The following is a 13,306-nucleotide window of genomic DNA, read 5'->3' as shown; positions in this document are numbered from 1 at the left end:
TTTCAGATGAGAAACCTGAGGATCAGGGAGTGACTTGAGAATCACTCACCAGTAAGTGACAGAGCCCAGGTCTGCCATGTCATCTGGCATCAAGTAGAGGCAATTCTGGCAAATGTCACCCCTTCACTGGGAACAAGCTAAATGTCCTATAATAGGGACCTGGTTAAGCAAATCATAACAGATCCAAACAATGGAATACCAAGTAGACACTAAAAACAAATATTTAATGCCGTGAAAGGTAGTTATGATCTATTATAGAATTAAGGAAGAAGAAAGGGAGAGACAGAAAGAAAGAAAGGGAGGGAGGGAGGAACAAAGGAAGAAAGAAAGGGTAATATGGTCACATTCTCATAAGGAAACAGTGTCTAGAAGGAAATACTCAGGAATGGTAAGTGGGTGGGAGGATCATTTGCCTCTGTATTTTCTAATCTGTCTGAATGAATATGTACCACTTGAATAGAGGCACACCTCGTTTTATTGTGCTTCACTTTATTGCATTTTGCAAATATTGCATTTTTTATAGACTGAAGGTTTGTGGCAACCCTGCATCGGGCAAGTCTGCTGGCACCATTTTCCCAACAGCATTGGCTCACTTTGTATCTCTGTGTCACATTTTGGTAATTCTCGAAATATTTCAAGCCCTCCCAGCAAAAAGATTGTGACTCACTAAAGGCTCAGATGACGGTTAGCATTTTCTAGCAGTGAGTTATTTTTTTTTTAAATGATTGATAGTTTCTTTTAAATTTATTTATTTATTTATTTATGGCTGTGTTGGGTCTTCGTTTCTGTGTGAGGGCTTTCTCTAGTCATGGCAAGTGGGGGCCACTCTTCATCGCGGTGCGCAGGCCTCTCACTATCGCGGCCTCTCGTTGCGGAGCACAGGCTCCAGATGCGCAGGCTCAGTAATTGCGGCTCACGGGCCCAGTTGCTCCGCGGCATGTGGGATCTTCCCAGACCAGGGCTCGAACCCGCATCCCCTGCATTGGCAGGCAGATTCTCAACCACTGCGCCACCAGGGAAGCCCAGCAATCAGTTATTTTTAAATTAAGATATATAGGTTGTATTTTTAGACATAATGCTATTGCACACGTAATAGACTACAGTATAGTGTAAACATACTTTTTATATGCTCTAGGAAACCAAAAAATTCATGTGATTCACTTTATTGTGATATTTGCTCTATTGCGTTGGTCTGGAACTGAACGCACAGTATCTCCAAGGTGTGCCTGTATACAAAAATAATAAGATGTTTCTAAAAGCTGCCCTGGGCCTCCCACAGGTGCCCCGGTGTTCCAGGTGAAGCCCCAAGATGTGACGGTGAGATCTGGGGATGCCGTGGCCCTGCGGTGCCAGGCCTCTGGAGAGCCGGTGCCCACGGTGGAGTGGCTGCGAGCGGGCCAGCCCTTGCGGGCCAGCCGGCGGCTCAGGACCCTAAAGGACGGGAGCCTGTGGCTGGAGCGAGTGGAGGCTGGGGATGCGGGCGCATATCAGTGCGTTGCTCACAACCTCCTGGGCTCTGCCACAGCCCAGGTGTTCCTGGCCGTGAGAGGTATGGCGCCTCCCTGCCCAGACCTTTGTGGACAGGGGTGGGATTCCTGCCCAACGGGGCCTAAAACAACAGAAGTGTATGATCTTGCAGTTCTGGAGGGTGAAAATCTAAGATCAAGGTGTCAGCAGGGTTGGTTGCTTCTGAGATATGTGAGAGAGAATCTATTCTGGGCCTCTCCCTTAGCTTCTGGTAGTTTGCTGGAGTTCTTTGATTGTAGAAGCGTCACCCCTCTCTCTGCCTTCATGATCACGTGGCATCCTCCCTGCGCTCGTGTCTGTCTCTAAATTTCCTCTTTATATAAGGACACCAGTCATATTAGGTTAGGGCCCACCCTCATGACCTCATGCTAACATGGTTACCTCTGTACAGACCCTACATTCAAATCAGGTCACGTGCTCAGGTACCGAGGGTTAGGACTTCAGCACATCCTTTTAGGAGGACACAATTCAACCCATAACAGCATCCTTGCTTTTTTAATGGAAACAACTAATTTGTACCTTGTATATGTTAATTGTAGAAAGGCCAGATAATTTTTAAAAATGTGTGAAGAAAAAAGTAATGATCAGTTATCTCCCATAATTCACTTAGAAATAGCTCAGGTAATTATTTGAGGTATATATTTCTACACTTTCTCTCTGAATGTAAAGAGATAACACTTTTTTCTTTTTACAAATGAGGTCAAATGTACAAGTTGTGTTTACAACCTGTCATATTTTCTTACTCTATCATGGACAGTAGCCCACGACAATAAGCCTAGCCCACATCTTCTGTAATGATTTCATAACATTCCATAGGAACATGTTTTAAACTTAATTGCTGTTGGCTTCATTAAATAAACAACAGGTTTGTGGGGTTTTTTTTTTTCCAGTTTCCCCTCCAGAAACCATCCTGTGGTGCACATCTTTGTGCGCTGGACTGAATATTTCTATAGGATAAATTCCTTCAAGGGACGTTGCTATATAAAAGATATTCAAAGGCGTTGAGGCCCCCTAACTCTCTCCCTCCTTTCCCATAAGTCTGGGGAGGGGCATCCTGGCCTTGTGGGGGAACAAGAGGCTGCTGAGTCACCTCATGTCTGAGAAGGTTGCCAGCGGCTTGTCATTCCTGGCCTCCAATTTCCTGTCCCCTTCTAAAACTGCCAGGGTCATGCTGCTGCCTTCTTATCTGCTGTTCCCAGCTCCTCCTTACCCCCTTATTACGAGGCCAGGGGAAGGTTCATGGCCTTTTCCTGTCCCCCCCATAAATCCCAGAGCTGCGGATATTGACGAGAGACATCCCAGATGGGCATCAAATCTCATCAAACCCCAGCTAAGGGCTGCAGGAAATGGCATTGCTTCCTGGAATCCAAAATTAACCAGCCCCCTGATCTGTCTATCCACTTAGGATCTTGGCAGTTGAGTGTTGTATGTTATTTTTTTGACAGATCATTGGCAATTTGTTGTCAATTTCCCCCGAGGGCTGGTGAGTGGAGAGTCAGGCTAGCTTCTGTCTCTTGCCATCTGTCCAAACGAGACAGCTGGCCCATTAGCCAGAGGAAGCATCCCCCTGTGCCTGTACAATCCATTTGATTAGTGCTGAAGAGCATCTGCTAGCAGACTGCCTGACGGCTGCTAGAAATTCAGCCCACCCCAGCTGGGCCAGCGGCAGGGCAGCCGGAGCCAGGGCCACTGACGGAATGGGAGGTGTTCGGGTGGCAGCATTCATTTCCTGGCCTGGTGCCCTGCCTCTCCTCCCTGGCTCCTCCAGTGTGCCAGGCCCCCTGCCCCCATCACTTGGCATTTTAGAACCCAACAGGTCTTTGGTGCATCTGTGGTCCTACCTCCTCATTTTATAGATAAGCCAACTCAAGTGTGGCTTGGGGGCCGGACTTGCCCAGGTTTTCAAGAAGGTGATGGCAGAGCCAGAATTAGAAGCTTGCACCATCCCTGTGTGGGGCTCCTCTTAAATGTCTCCCTTCTCTCTCGAAGCCAGGATCTCCTGAGTGTTGAGTTCATCACCCATTAGCTGTGTGTCCTTGGGCAAGTTACTGCCCCTCTCTGAGCCTCAGTTTACGCCTTCATGAAATGGAAAACAGTACCTGCATATCCCTGAGGGCACAGAGGTGGATAGTGTCCCTCTTGTTCTCTTCCCTCCTCACAGGGGAGCCCCGGGGGAGCCGGGGCAGCATGATTGGGGTGATCAATGGGCAGAAATTTGGCATAGCTGTCCTCAACACCAGCGTGCAACAGGAGGCACGTTCTGGGGTCACCACCCTCCGCAGCAGCATCAGCCACATCCCTGCGAGTGTGGGTAAGTGGGGGCCAGAGCATCTCCTGCATCTGGGGACCCTCCGACCTGAGCTGAGTCTGAGCCAAAGTGGATCGAGGTGCAGGCCACTTCCTCTCCAGCCCACAGCCCCCAACCAAACAAAATAACTGCATTTAAGATCAGCCCAAGAGCGCGAAATTACCAGTATTATGTGAATGCAGGGTCAGATTGTGACTTTTGAAACCACTGATTGCTATGTGAGGTTTTTTTCCCACTGTTAGGCAAGAGCTGCTAGCGAAGTGAAGGGATCACTAGTAAGGAGTAAGGGATATGGGCTGCAGGGGACAGAAAAAGGGAAGGCAACGTGGAGAATAAAATTAGCTAGAAGGCCCAGAGAACCAAGAAATGTCCACTTTCAAACAGATTCATAAAATAGTGTGTCCTAAGCAAATGGAATGTTCTGGAGAGACATTACAGATGCTGCTGTAATGGACTCTGCCGTCTCACCCTGCCCAGGGGGTCCTGCATCCCCTCATGGGGGTCCAGAGCAGGGAGAGGGCAGTGTTGACAGGGGCTTTGCTAAAAGCAGCCCCTCCAGAGCTGCCCTTGACCACAGACTGTGTGAGCAGTGGGGGGTCAGGGGACTCTGGCTTGGGGGGGGTCACTCCGGGCTGGCTGTCGGCAGGGAGGGAGTGAAGTGAGACACTGCCCAGGTGTGGCTGCTTCTTCCAGCTTCAGGAGCAGGAGCCATGGAAAAGCATCTGGCTCCAGGCCAGGCGTGCCTGGCTCTGTTTAGTGGAAGCAGAGGCACAGAGAGGCCGAGAAGTTTCTGCTCCCAGGGATAGGGGCCCAGCTGGCTCCTGTGAACATCAGCCCTCTTGTACCTCTTCTGAGCCAGCAGTTTGGCTGAGAAGCTGGACCATCCCTGGCCCCAAGCAAACAGCGTTCCCCCTTCCCCAGTCCCAGACCCCACCTGCCCTGAGAGGAGGGCCGGGCATCGTGGGAAGGTCTGAGAATCCGTGTCCAGGGCACCTTTGGGCTCTTTTTTCCAAGTCAGTGGTTTAGAACGATCCTCCCTCTCCCAGGCTCTTCTGGAAGGTGTCTGCAAGTTAGGAGACAGTTGATTTTCTACTTGGTCCAGCATGCGTGTAGTGATGGTTGATGCAGTCCCATGCTGTGTGGTGACCCAGTAGCCCTCAATATTTATTGAATTCAGTTGAATATTAAAGGCACTTCTTTGTATAAATATATTTTGCTCATTTTCACAGCTACTCCACGAAGTAGTTTTCACCACTTCCCACCTTCTGATCTGATTACCGGCCCAGGCAATCACGGGCTAGGCCTGGGTAGGGAGGGAAGGGGCTGAGCTCTCCTGGGGGCAGTAGGGAGCTGCAGAGGGATCTTGAGCAGGAGAGCGGCTGCCCTCGGGGTCTGGCTCTAGCCTAGCCTCTGTGTCCACCCCGTCCAGGGCCTCTGATGCGGGTGCTTGTGGTCACCATCGCTCCCATCTACTGGGCTCTGGCCAGAGAGAGTGGCGACGCCCTGAACGGCCACTCCCTGACGGGCGGCCGCTTCCAGCAGGAGTCGCATGTGGAGTTTGCCACAGGTGAGCGGGGGTCTCCCCAAGGTGGGCCAGGTGGGGCTGAGGTCTGAGCCCAGGGCCTCTCCCCCGAGGTGACTCCAGGCTGGGTGGGGATGGATTGCAGGGGAACTGCTCACGATGACCCAGCTGGCCCGGGGCCTGGATCCCGATGGCCTCCTGCTCCTCGACGTGGTGGTCAATGGCATCGTCCCCGAGAGCCTGGCGGACGCAGATCTGCAAGTGCAGGTTGGGGGGAGAGCCCTGGGGTGTGCAGATGGGGAGCACGAGAGAGAGTGGCGTGTCCTGCCCCAACCCTCCCCGGGCAGCCGGGCCCACTTTCCTTCCTGACTCCCCAGCGGGGTCTGGGGCGTGGCCTGGCTGGGCTGCGGGGAGGACGAACCCCGCAGCAGGAGGAGGCTGTGGCCCAGCTTCGCAGACAGCTCGAGGGTGCCCAGCTGGGTGGAAGAAGAGCCGAAAGGCCCACCAGGCCCACACCCCAGCATCCGCACTGGGGGCTGAGGGCCCCTCGCCCCTTGCAAGTTGATATCGTGATGTCCTCCTCCCCACCCGCCTCTTCCAGGACTTCCAGGAGCAGTACGTGCAGACGGGGCCCGGCCGGCTCTTTGTGGGCTCCACGCAGAACTTCCGGCAGGAGAGCCTCCTCTCGTTCCTGCGCTGCAACCACAGCATCCGGTACGACGTGGCCCGGGGCCCCCAGCCCCAGCTGGTGCAGCACCTGCGGGCCTCCGCTATCAGCTCGGCCTTCGACCCCGAGGCCAAGGCCCTGCGCTTCCAGCTCTCCACGGCCCTGCAAGCTGGTGAGGCCCCCGTCCCGTCTCCACCCCCCACTGCCCCAGCCAGACCCTGCCAGGGCCCCCAGGTGGGCCTGGGCTCTCTATCCCCGGGCACCTTGGGCACTGGGGCCCTCGTGTCCTCAGGGTCTGTCCCCTTTGCCTAGCAGAAGAGAATGAAGTCGGCTGCCCAGAGGGCTTTGAGCTGGACGCCCAGGGAGAGTTTTGCTTGGGTGAGCACGCCTCCCCACCCCGGCAGGGACGAGGGAGGCCTCAGCCTGGGAGGGACTGAGGCCTGGAGGGCCTGTGAGCGCAGACCACCGGACCTCTGCCCACCCTGCAGACAGGGACGAGTGCTCGGGCAGTCCCAGCCCCTGCGCCCACTCCTGCCGCAATGTGCCCGGCCGCTTCTCCTGCTCCTGCCCAGCTGGCTTCACCCTGGCCAGGGACGAAAGGACCTGCAGAGGTGAGTGGGCCCCAGGTGGAGAGGCTCGTCTTGGACCTGGCCCAGGTGTACTCAGGGAGATTCCGGGGCTGGGACCCTGGCCAGGGGGCACATCCCTCAGGGGATGTGAGCCCTGTTCCCACTGAGAACTTCTTATTTTGAGGGCCACAGAGGGGAGAGGCTCAAGTACTGAGGGGCGATGGGGCTCTCTAAAGACATGCATGTGGCCACCGCGTGCTCACGGCACGCACACCCGCTGAGCCTGGACGTGGCCTCAGAAGCTTTCCCAGCCCTCGGCGGGCATCTCCAGTCCACCGGGCTTGGAAGTGAGCTGACACCATTTGGCCCTCTTGCCCTGCTTGCCCCCGTAACGAGGTTGCTGGACGATAAATCTGACCCTGAGCCGCTGTCTGGACTCTGATCCCACACCTGTGTCCCTCCATCCCACCAGTGGGGCCTGGCGTGGCCAAGTCTCTTTGGGGCACCCAAAGGGCATTGTCTGCAGCCTCACTTCAGATGCTACAGGCCAGGCCCGCCGGGTCCCTCAGAGGAGGCTCTGTGTTTCTGGGGGTGCCGAGATGATGGACAGAGCTAGCAGGAGGGGTGGGGACCTTCCTGCCAGGGGCTTCTGGGCCTAAGGACAAAGCCTGTGTGGGTAGGCTGGGCCTGGGGACAAGTGTTCATGCAGCCCCTGCCCCCGCCCCCCCCACAGATGTGGACGAGTGTGCGTGGGAGGCCGATCCTTGCCGAGAGGGGCAGCGCTGCGTGAACCTGCTGGGGTCCTACCGCTGCCTCCCTAACTGCGGGCCTGGCTTCCGGGTGGCCACTGATGGAGCCGGTTGTGAAGGTGACGGGGGCGTGGCGCCGGGCTGTCCCGACTCCTGGGAACCCAGTGGTTGCCAGGGTTCAGCAGAGGGCATGCTGTGTGTCACTGGGACGCTGGGCCTTCAGGGAAACCGGAACTCTCTTGGCAGAAGGAGTCGAGTGAGGCCGGGGAGAAAGCCTGAGCTGGGCTCAGGAGGTCTGAGTCCTGACCCAGCCTGGCTGCTGGTGACTTGAGTCCCTTTGGCAAGTGTCTTTTCCTTTCTGGGTCTCAGGTTTCTCATCTGTCTGATGAAGGGGGACCAGGTCAGGGATGCCAAACATATGCTACATCTACTGCCACTTCCCCTCTCTCCCCTCGTGGATCATGGTCCAGCCCACAGGCAGCCTCTGAATCCTTCTCAACACACCTTCTCCAGCTACAGTGGCTACTATGAATCAGTTGCAGTGGGCCTTTGAGACAAAACCTAGGTGCCACCCCTGGATGGGTGACCTCTAGGGTCCTTCCTGTTCTAGAATTCTAGGCTTTCATGACTGTGGGTCCTCCTGGTTTCCCCAAGAGAGGCCGTCAGTGGAGGGGGAGAGCGTGGTGAACTTGGACTCAGAAGAGGCAGTCATCCCATTTCATCCCATTTCTAGGGCTCCTGCCTGCCTTCCTCCCGCCATCCCTTCCTTCCTTCTCACCAGTTTTTGAGCTCGGCCCATATACCAGGGTCCTAAGCCCTTCATGTGCATCATCCAGTTTTCTCCCCATGATCCCATGAAGGAGTCCTATCGTGACCCCTTTTTACAGATGAGGAAATTGAGGCTCAGAGAGGGAGAGTTACTGGCTCAAGGATCAAGAGGCATGGCAGAGCTGAGTCCAAACCCAGGACTCTGCCTCCAAAGCCCACCTTTTAAGCCCCTTCCTTCTTTTGAACCCAGAACCTTCTTACCCTCCAAAGCTGGTATAATTAGGAAGGGTGGTTGCAAACGCTGGCATTCCTCCTGGTGGCACTGAAGTTGGAGATGGGGACGGGGATGAGGCCCAGATGCGGAGACGCATGGTATGTCCTAGGGGGAGGGACTGTGGGCTCAGCGCCCCCCCGCCCTTGCCCCTGCCTTTCCAGATGTGGACGAGTGTCTGGAGCAGACGGACGAGTGTCACTACAACCAGATCTGTGAGAACACCCCAGGCGGGCACCGCTGTGGCTGCCCCAGGGGGTACCGGGTCCAGGGCCCCGGCCTGCCCTGCCTAGGTATGGGGAGAGCCACCCTGTCCCTGGGACCTGGGTCAGCGCCCACAGCTCACAGGCGGGGATCGGTTATGACAGGGGTGACACTGAGTTCTGTGAATAGCACAGCAGCCGACACCAATTGCGTGCCCACCATGTGCCTGATCCGTGCTTTGCCTGCTGTTTCCCACCAAAACCTCACCCCCTGCCCGGCAAGGTCGCCTTCCCTGGGAGCCCAGGAGGAGGAGGCGGGTGGAGAGAAGTGGGTGGGTCTCAGAGAGGCTTTGCAGGTGGAATGGACTTCACCAGGAGGCTGAAGGGAGGGGTGCTGAGGGACATTGGGGTCCGGAGCTCGGAGCTGGGGGAGGGTGGGGCCTCTCTTGAGCAGTAGAGGCTGGAGCGGGAGAGGAGGCTGGGGGTGGTCCAGGAGCGGGAGGGCTTGGAGGCAGGCCTGTGTGCAGCGGGTGAGGCAGCTGGATTCTGGGGAGGGCCGGAGAGCAACAGAGGCAGCTGGAGCCCGGTGGGGCGGCTGCAGCGTGCCCTGAGTCACCTTGGCACCCTGCCTGGGCCTGCTCCTCTCCAGATATCGACGAGTGCCAGCAGCTGCCCCGGAGCTGTGCCTACCAGTGCCACAACCTCCAGGGCAGCTACCGCTGCCTGTGCCCGCCAGGCCAGACCCTCCTCCGAGACGGCAAGACTTGCACCCCGCTGGAGCGCAGTGGACCAAACGTGACCACCGTCAGCCACCGGGACCGCTTGGTGGCCTGGCTGCGTCCCCGCGCCCCCATCCCCAGTGGGTCCTACCGCGCCTGGGTCTCCCTCCGAGCGGGCCCCAGAGCCCTGAGCGTGGGCCGGGCCTGGTGCCCGCCTGGCTTCATCCGGCAGAACGGTGTCTGCACGGGTAAGACCGAGCCCCAGGCGTGCCCACCGTGGACACACCCCGCTATGTTGTCTTAGGCTCCTGGGCTGGGCGTGTGGGCACCGCGCCCGTGTTCAGAAACCCAGGGTTCACAGGGAGATCAGCTCTGTGCTTTGTGACCACCTAGAGGGGTGGGATAGGGAGGGTGGGAGGGAGGGAGATGCAAGAGGGAAGAGATATGGGAACGTATGTATATGTATAACTGATTCACTTTATTATAAAGCAGAAACTAACACACCATTGTAAAGCAATTATACTCCAATAAAGATGTTAAAAAAAAAAAAAAAAGAAACCCCGGGTTCACAGGCAAGCGGGGTAGGCGGCGCAGGCAGACGGAAGCCTCCTCGCTACAAGGTTTCTTGGAGTCCTGGCTGTGCTCACTGGCAAGGGGCTTCCAAAGTGGGTGGAGTCCTTTCCAAACCATTTGACTTCAGAATGCTTTACCCAGAGGGAGGGCAGATGTTCCCAGGAACCCACTTTGAGAACATTACTCTTGGTGTGCAGAGGTGAAGCAGTCAGGGAGGGAAGAAGTATGTTCCAGGTTGACGTGAGAACGTGAACAGGGACTGGGGGTGCTACAGGGGCAGGGGGTGTCGAGGAGAGCCCCTGGGCCCTGCGGAGACTGGCGCCGGGCTGCAGAGAGGCGAAGGGGGAGGGTAGCCTGGAGGGCGGATGTGCTTCAGCGTTGCCGCCTGGGCAGCGGGGTCTGTCCTGGGACCCCTGTCTCCACCCCCCATGCCTTGCTGCGCATCAAGCCCAGGGACTCTCCTGACCTCGCAATCCAGGGTTGGGTGGGGCAGGGCAGGGAGAAGGCCCGGGTGCCTAAGGCAGGGACTTCCCTGGCTTGTCCTGAGCCCTGCGGTTAGTCGTGTGGCCACCTGGGCGCCTGTGACTCAGTGTTTCTCTGCCCCCATCCCCCCACCCCACCCCCATGCCCCGGGCCAGACCTGGACGAGTGCCGGGTGAGGAACCTGTGCCAGCACGCCTGCCGAAACACCGAGGGCAGCTACCAGTGCCTCTGCCCCGCTGGCTACCGCCTCCTCCCCAGTGGGAAGAACTGCCAGGGTGAGCAGGAAGGGGCTTCTCTCACCCAGTCTGCTCTCTCCACCCCCTTCCCAACCGGCTCATGTGAGGGAGGGGCAGGGAGGGGGTAAGTGCCGCCCCCAGGTGGCCAGAGCCAGGCTGGGACCCATACTCCAAGCAGGAGCTAAGAAACTGCATGGGCAGGCTCTGAAACCAGCCCTGGGGGTCGACTGCTGCTCTGCTGTGTGTCACTGGGCAACTGACTTCACCTCTCTGTGCCTCAGTCTCCTGGTGAGATGGGGCTAACAGAGCCCTCCCCTAAATGTTGGGCAGAGACATGTGGAGGGCGGGCACAGAGCCGGTGCTCGCAGCAAGGCAGCTGCTGCTGGGAGTAGCAGGGAAGTCCTCCAACGCCCAGGCCAGTGCATTTTCCCTAACTAAGGTGCTCTGGGGTCCAGCCAGTCATGCTGCTTCTTCCCTGTAAAGCAGGAATCATGTCTGCCTTGCCAGTCTCCATCCCTCCCTCTCTGTCACGGGGGTCAGTGAATGTCCTCTGAGAGGGGGGGGGGGCTCCTACGGGGGGCAGAGAAGGATCATGGGCAGTGGCTCCTCTGGGTCCAAGGGCAGCCCTCATCTCCCCCAGCCTCTCCACCCCAGCTCTAGGCTCAGGAGGTCCCCAGAGTGCCCTCCTGGGGAATGGGGAGGTGCTAGGAGACTGCCACCTGGGCTGTCGTGGGTCAGGCTGGCTGGGTACCGGGGAAGGGGCCGTGCACCTCGCTGCCCTCTGAAGGCATCTCTCTCCCGCTTAACCCTCCCCCCACGCCTTCCCTGGCTCTTCCTTGGGCCCCTCCCCCCTTTGCTCCATCTTTTCACCCCCCATCTCTTCACCTACCTCCCTGCCCAGACATCAACGAGTGTGAGGAGGACAGCATCGAGTGCGGGCCCAGCCAGATGTGCTTCAACACCCGCGGGAGCTACCAGTGTGTGAACACGCCGTGTCCTGCCACCTTCCGGCAGGGCTCCAGCCCTGGGTAAGGGCTGAGTTGGCTGGGGGATGAATGGGGAGGATTCCCTGCCAGGATCTGGGCAGCCGACACTCTGGCTCCTGTATAGCCAGAAGGAGGAAGGAGGGCCTCCTGGAAGGCCCTGTCTCAGGCAGAGACCCTCTTAGGGTCAGTGGGTCAACCCTGCCAGGACTCCTGGGCGGGGCCCCTGAGCTCACGGGGCAGTGTGCCCTCAAGCACTTTCCTGTAGCCACTTGGGGTGTGAGCTCACCTGGACAGTATCATTTCCTGCACAGTGATGCTTGGGCCATGCATGGAGCACAGGGGGCTGGGAGACGCCAGAGTCGGGAGAGAACTGGAGGGAGGGGTGCTGGGAGATGGACACACAGGGACACATGGGAACACATGAATACATTCAGGAAACTGGACACAGGAACACACGTGCAGGCGCATAAACCCCACCCAGAATCCCACACAAAACCCCAGGGCTCAGACACACGCAGCTACGCAAACACGAAATACATTTCTCTCACTGTGGCTACAGACACTCCTAAACACGCACAGAGATGGGGACCTTGGCTGGCACCAGCTGCAGCTGTTAGGGAAAGGATCCTGGGGTGGCGACTTGCCCTGGACTCTACTAACCAGGAAACCTAGGCTGACGTGGGGGGTGAGAGGGAGTGGGCGCCCTTGGCAAGGCTGAGCACGAGTCTTTGAGCACAACCCCACCCCTCCAAATCCAGAGCCCGTGACTCAGCTCTGGGGCTCCGGGGGACCTGGAGGGCTGTAAATTTTATCACCTATGGGGGACCTGCTCGGATGGGAAAGGGCATGTCTCTGGCTTCCTGGGGCCTCAGTTTGCCGCTCTCTAAAATGGGCTAACAGTGGCGCTTGTAGAGAGGCACGGGGTGCGTGGGGTGGGGGATCGGCGCATGGCTGAACTGCGGGGGTCGGGGGTGAGATCCGGTTTATGCGACCGGGCACGCTCAGATGGCAACCCAGAGTCCGTCGGTCTGTCCCGCCCGCAGGACGTGCTTCCGGCGCTGCTCGCAGGACTGCAGCGCCGGCGGCCCCTCCACGCTGCAGTACAAGCTGCTGCCGCTGCCCCTGGGTGTGCGCGCCTTCCAAGACGTGGCCCGCCTGGCCGCCCTCTCCGAGGCCGGCGTCCCCGCCAACCGCACGGAGCTCAGCGTGCTCGATCCCGACCCGCGCAGCCCCTTCGCCCTGCGCCCGCTGCGCGCCGGCCGCGGCGCGGTCTACACCCGCCGCGCGCTCACCCGCGCGGGCCTCTACCGGCTCACCGTGCACGCTGTGGCGCCGCGCCACCAAAGCGTCTTCGTCCTGCTCATCGCCGTGTCCCCCTACCCCTACTGAGGGCCGCGGTCATGGGCAGCGGCTTTGGGGCCAGCGACCTCCGGGGATGGGGGATGGAGAGGCCCCGGCCGCACCGCCCAGGTGGCCCTTGCCCACGCCACCTGCTGTGGCAAGCGACGTCATCTTCTCCCGTCCCCGTGCGTCAGCGAGACCTGCAGCAAACACGACCCTGCGCGCAGCCTTGACCCCGGGACAGCGAGAACCCGAGCTCCCCCTAGTCCCCCACCCCCCCGTGGGGGTGGAGCCCGGCAGGCAGGTGACAAAGGCTGCCCTTAGGTGGCAAAGGGCAAAGGGTTGGGGTAAAGCCTGACCAGCTTCTCCAGGCTTGCCCCAAGC

The 13,306-nt window shown here is 58.2% G+C and overlaps 1 protein-coding gene across 1 annotated transcript in view; it reads left to right on the top strand.

Moving 5' to 3' along the window:
• HMCN2 (hemicentin 2) overlaps positions 1 to 12,970 on the top strand; it is a 151,174-nt gene extending 138,204 nt beyond the window's left edge. Inside the window, exons 86-98 of the mRNA XM_068552870.1 lie at positions 1,280 to 1,549; positions 3,689 to 3,838; positions 5,265 to 5,402; positions 5,503 to 5,624; positions 5,959 to 6,196; positions 6,340 to 6,402; positions 6,513 to 6,635; positions 7,327 to 7,461; positions 8,546 to 8,674; positions 9,234 to 9,551; positions 10,515 to 10,634; positions 11,497 to 11,623; positions 12,625 to 12,970. Of these exons, the coding sequence (XP_068408971.1) occupies positions 1,280 to 1,549; positions 3,689 to 3,838; positions 5,265 to 5,402; positions 5,503 to 5,624; positions 5,959 to 6,196; positions 6,340 to 6,402; positions 6,513 to 6,635; positions 7,327 to 7,461; positions 8,546 to 8,674; positions 9,234 to 9,551; positions 10,515 to 10,634; positions 11,497 to 11,623; positions 12,625 to 12,970 (2,279 nt within the window). The remainder of the gene's footprint in view (positions 1 to 1,279; positions 1,550 to 3,688; positions 3,839 to 5,264; positions 5,403 to 5,502; positions 5,625 to 5,958; positions 6,197 to 6,339; positions 6,403 to 6,512; positions 6,636 to 7,326; positions 7,462 to 8,545; positions 8,675 to 9,233; positions 9,552 to 10,514; positions 10,635 to 11,496; positions 11,624 to 12,624) is intronic.
• Positions 12,971 to 13,306: the final 336 nt, after the last annotated feature.

Source organism: Eschrichtius robustus, chromosome 10 (assembly GCF_028021215.1).
Source record: "Eschrichtius robustus isolate mEscRob2 chromosome 10, mEscRob2.pri, whole genome shotgun sequence".
In the NCBI taxonomy this organism is placed as follows: Eukaryota; Metazoa; Chordata; class Mammalia; order Artiodactyla; family Eschrichtiidae; genus Eschrichtius; species Eschrichtius robustus.
This window is presented reverse-complemented; position numbering and strand designations above follow the sequence as displayed.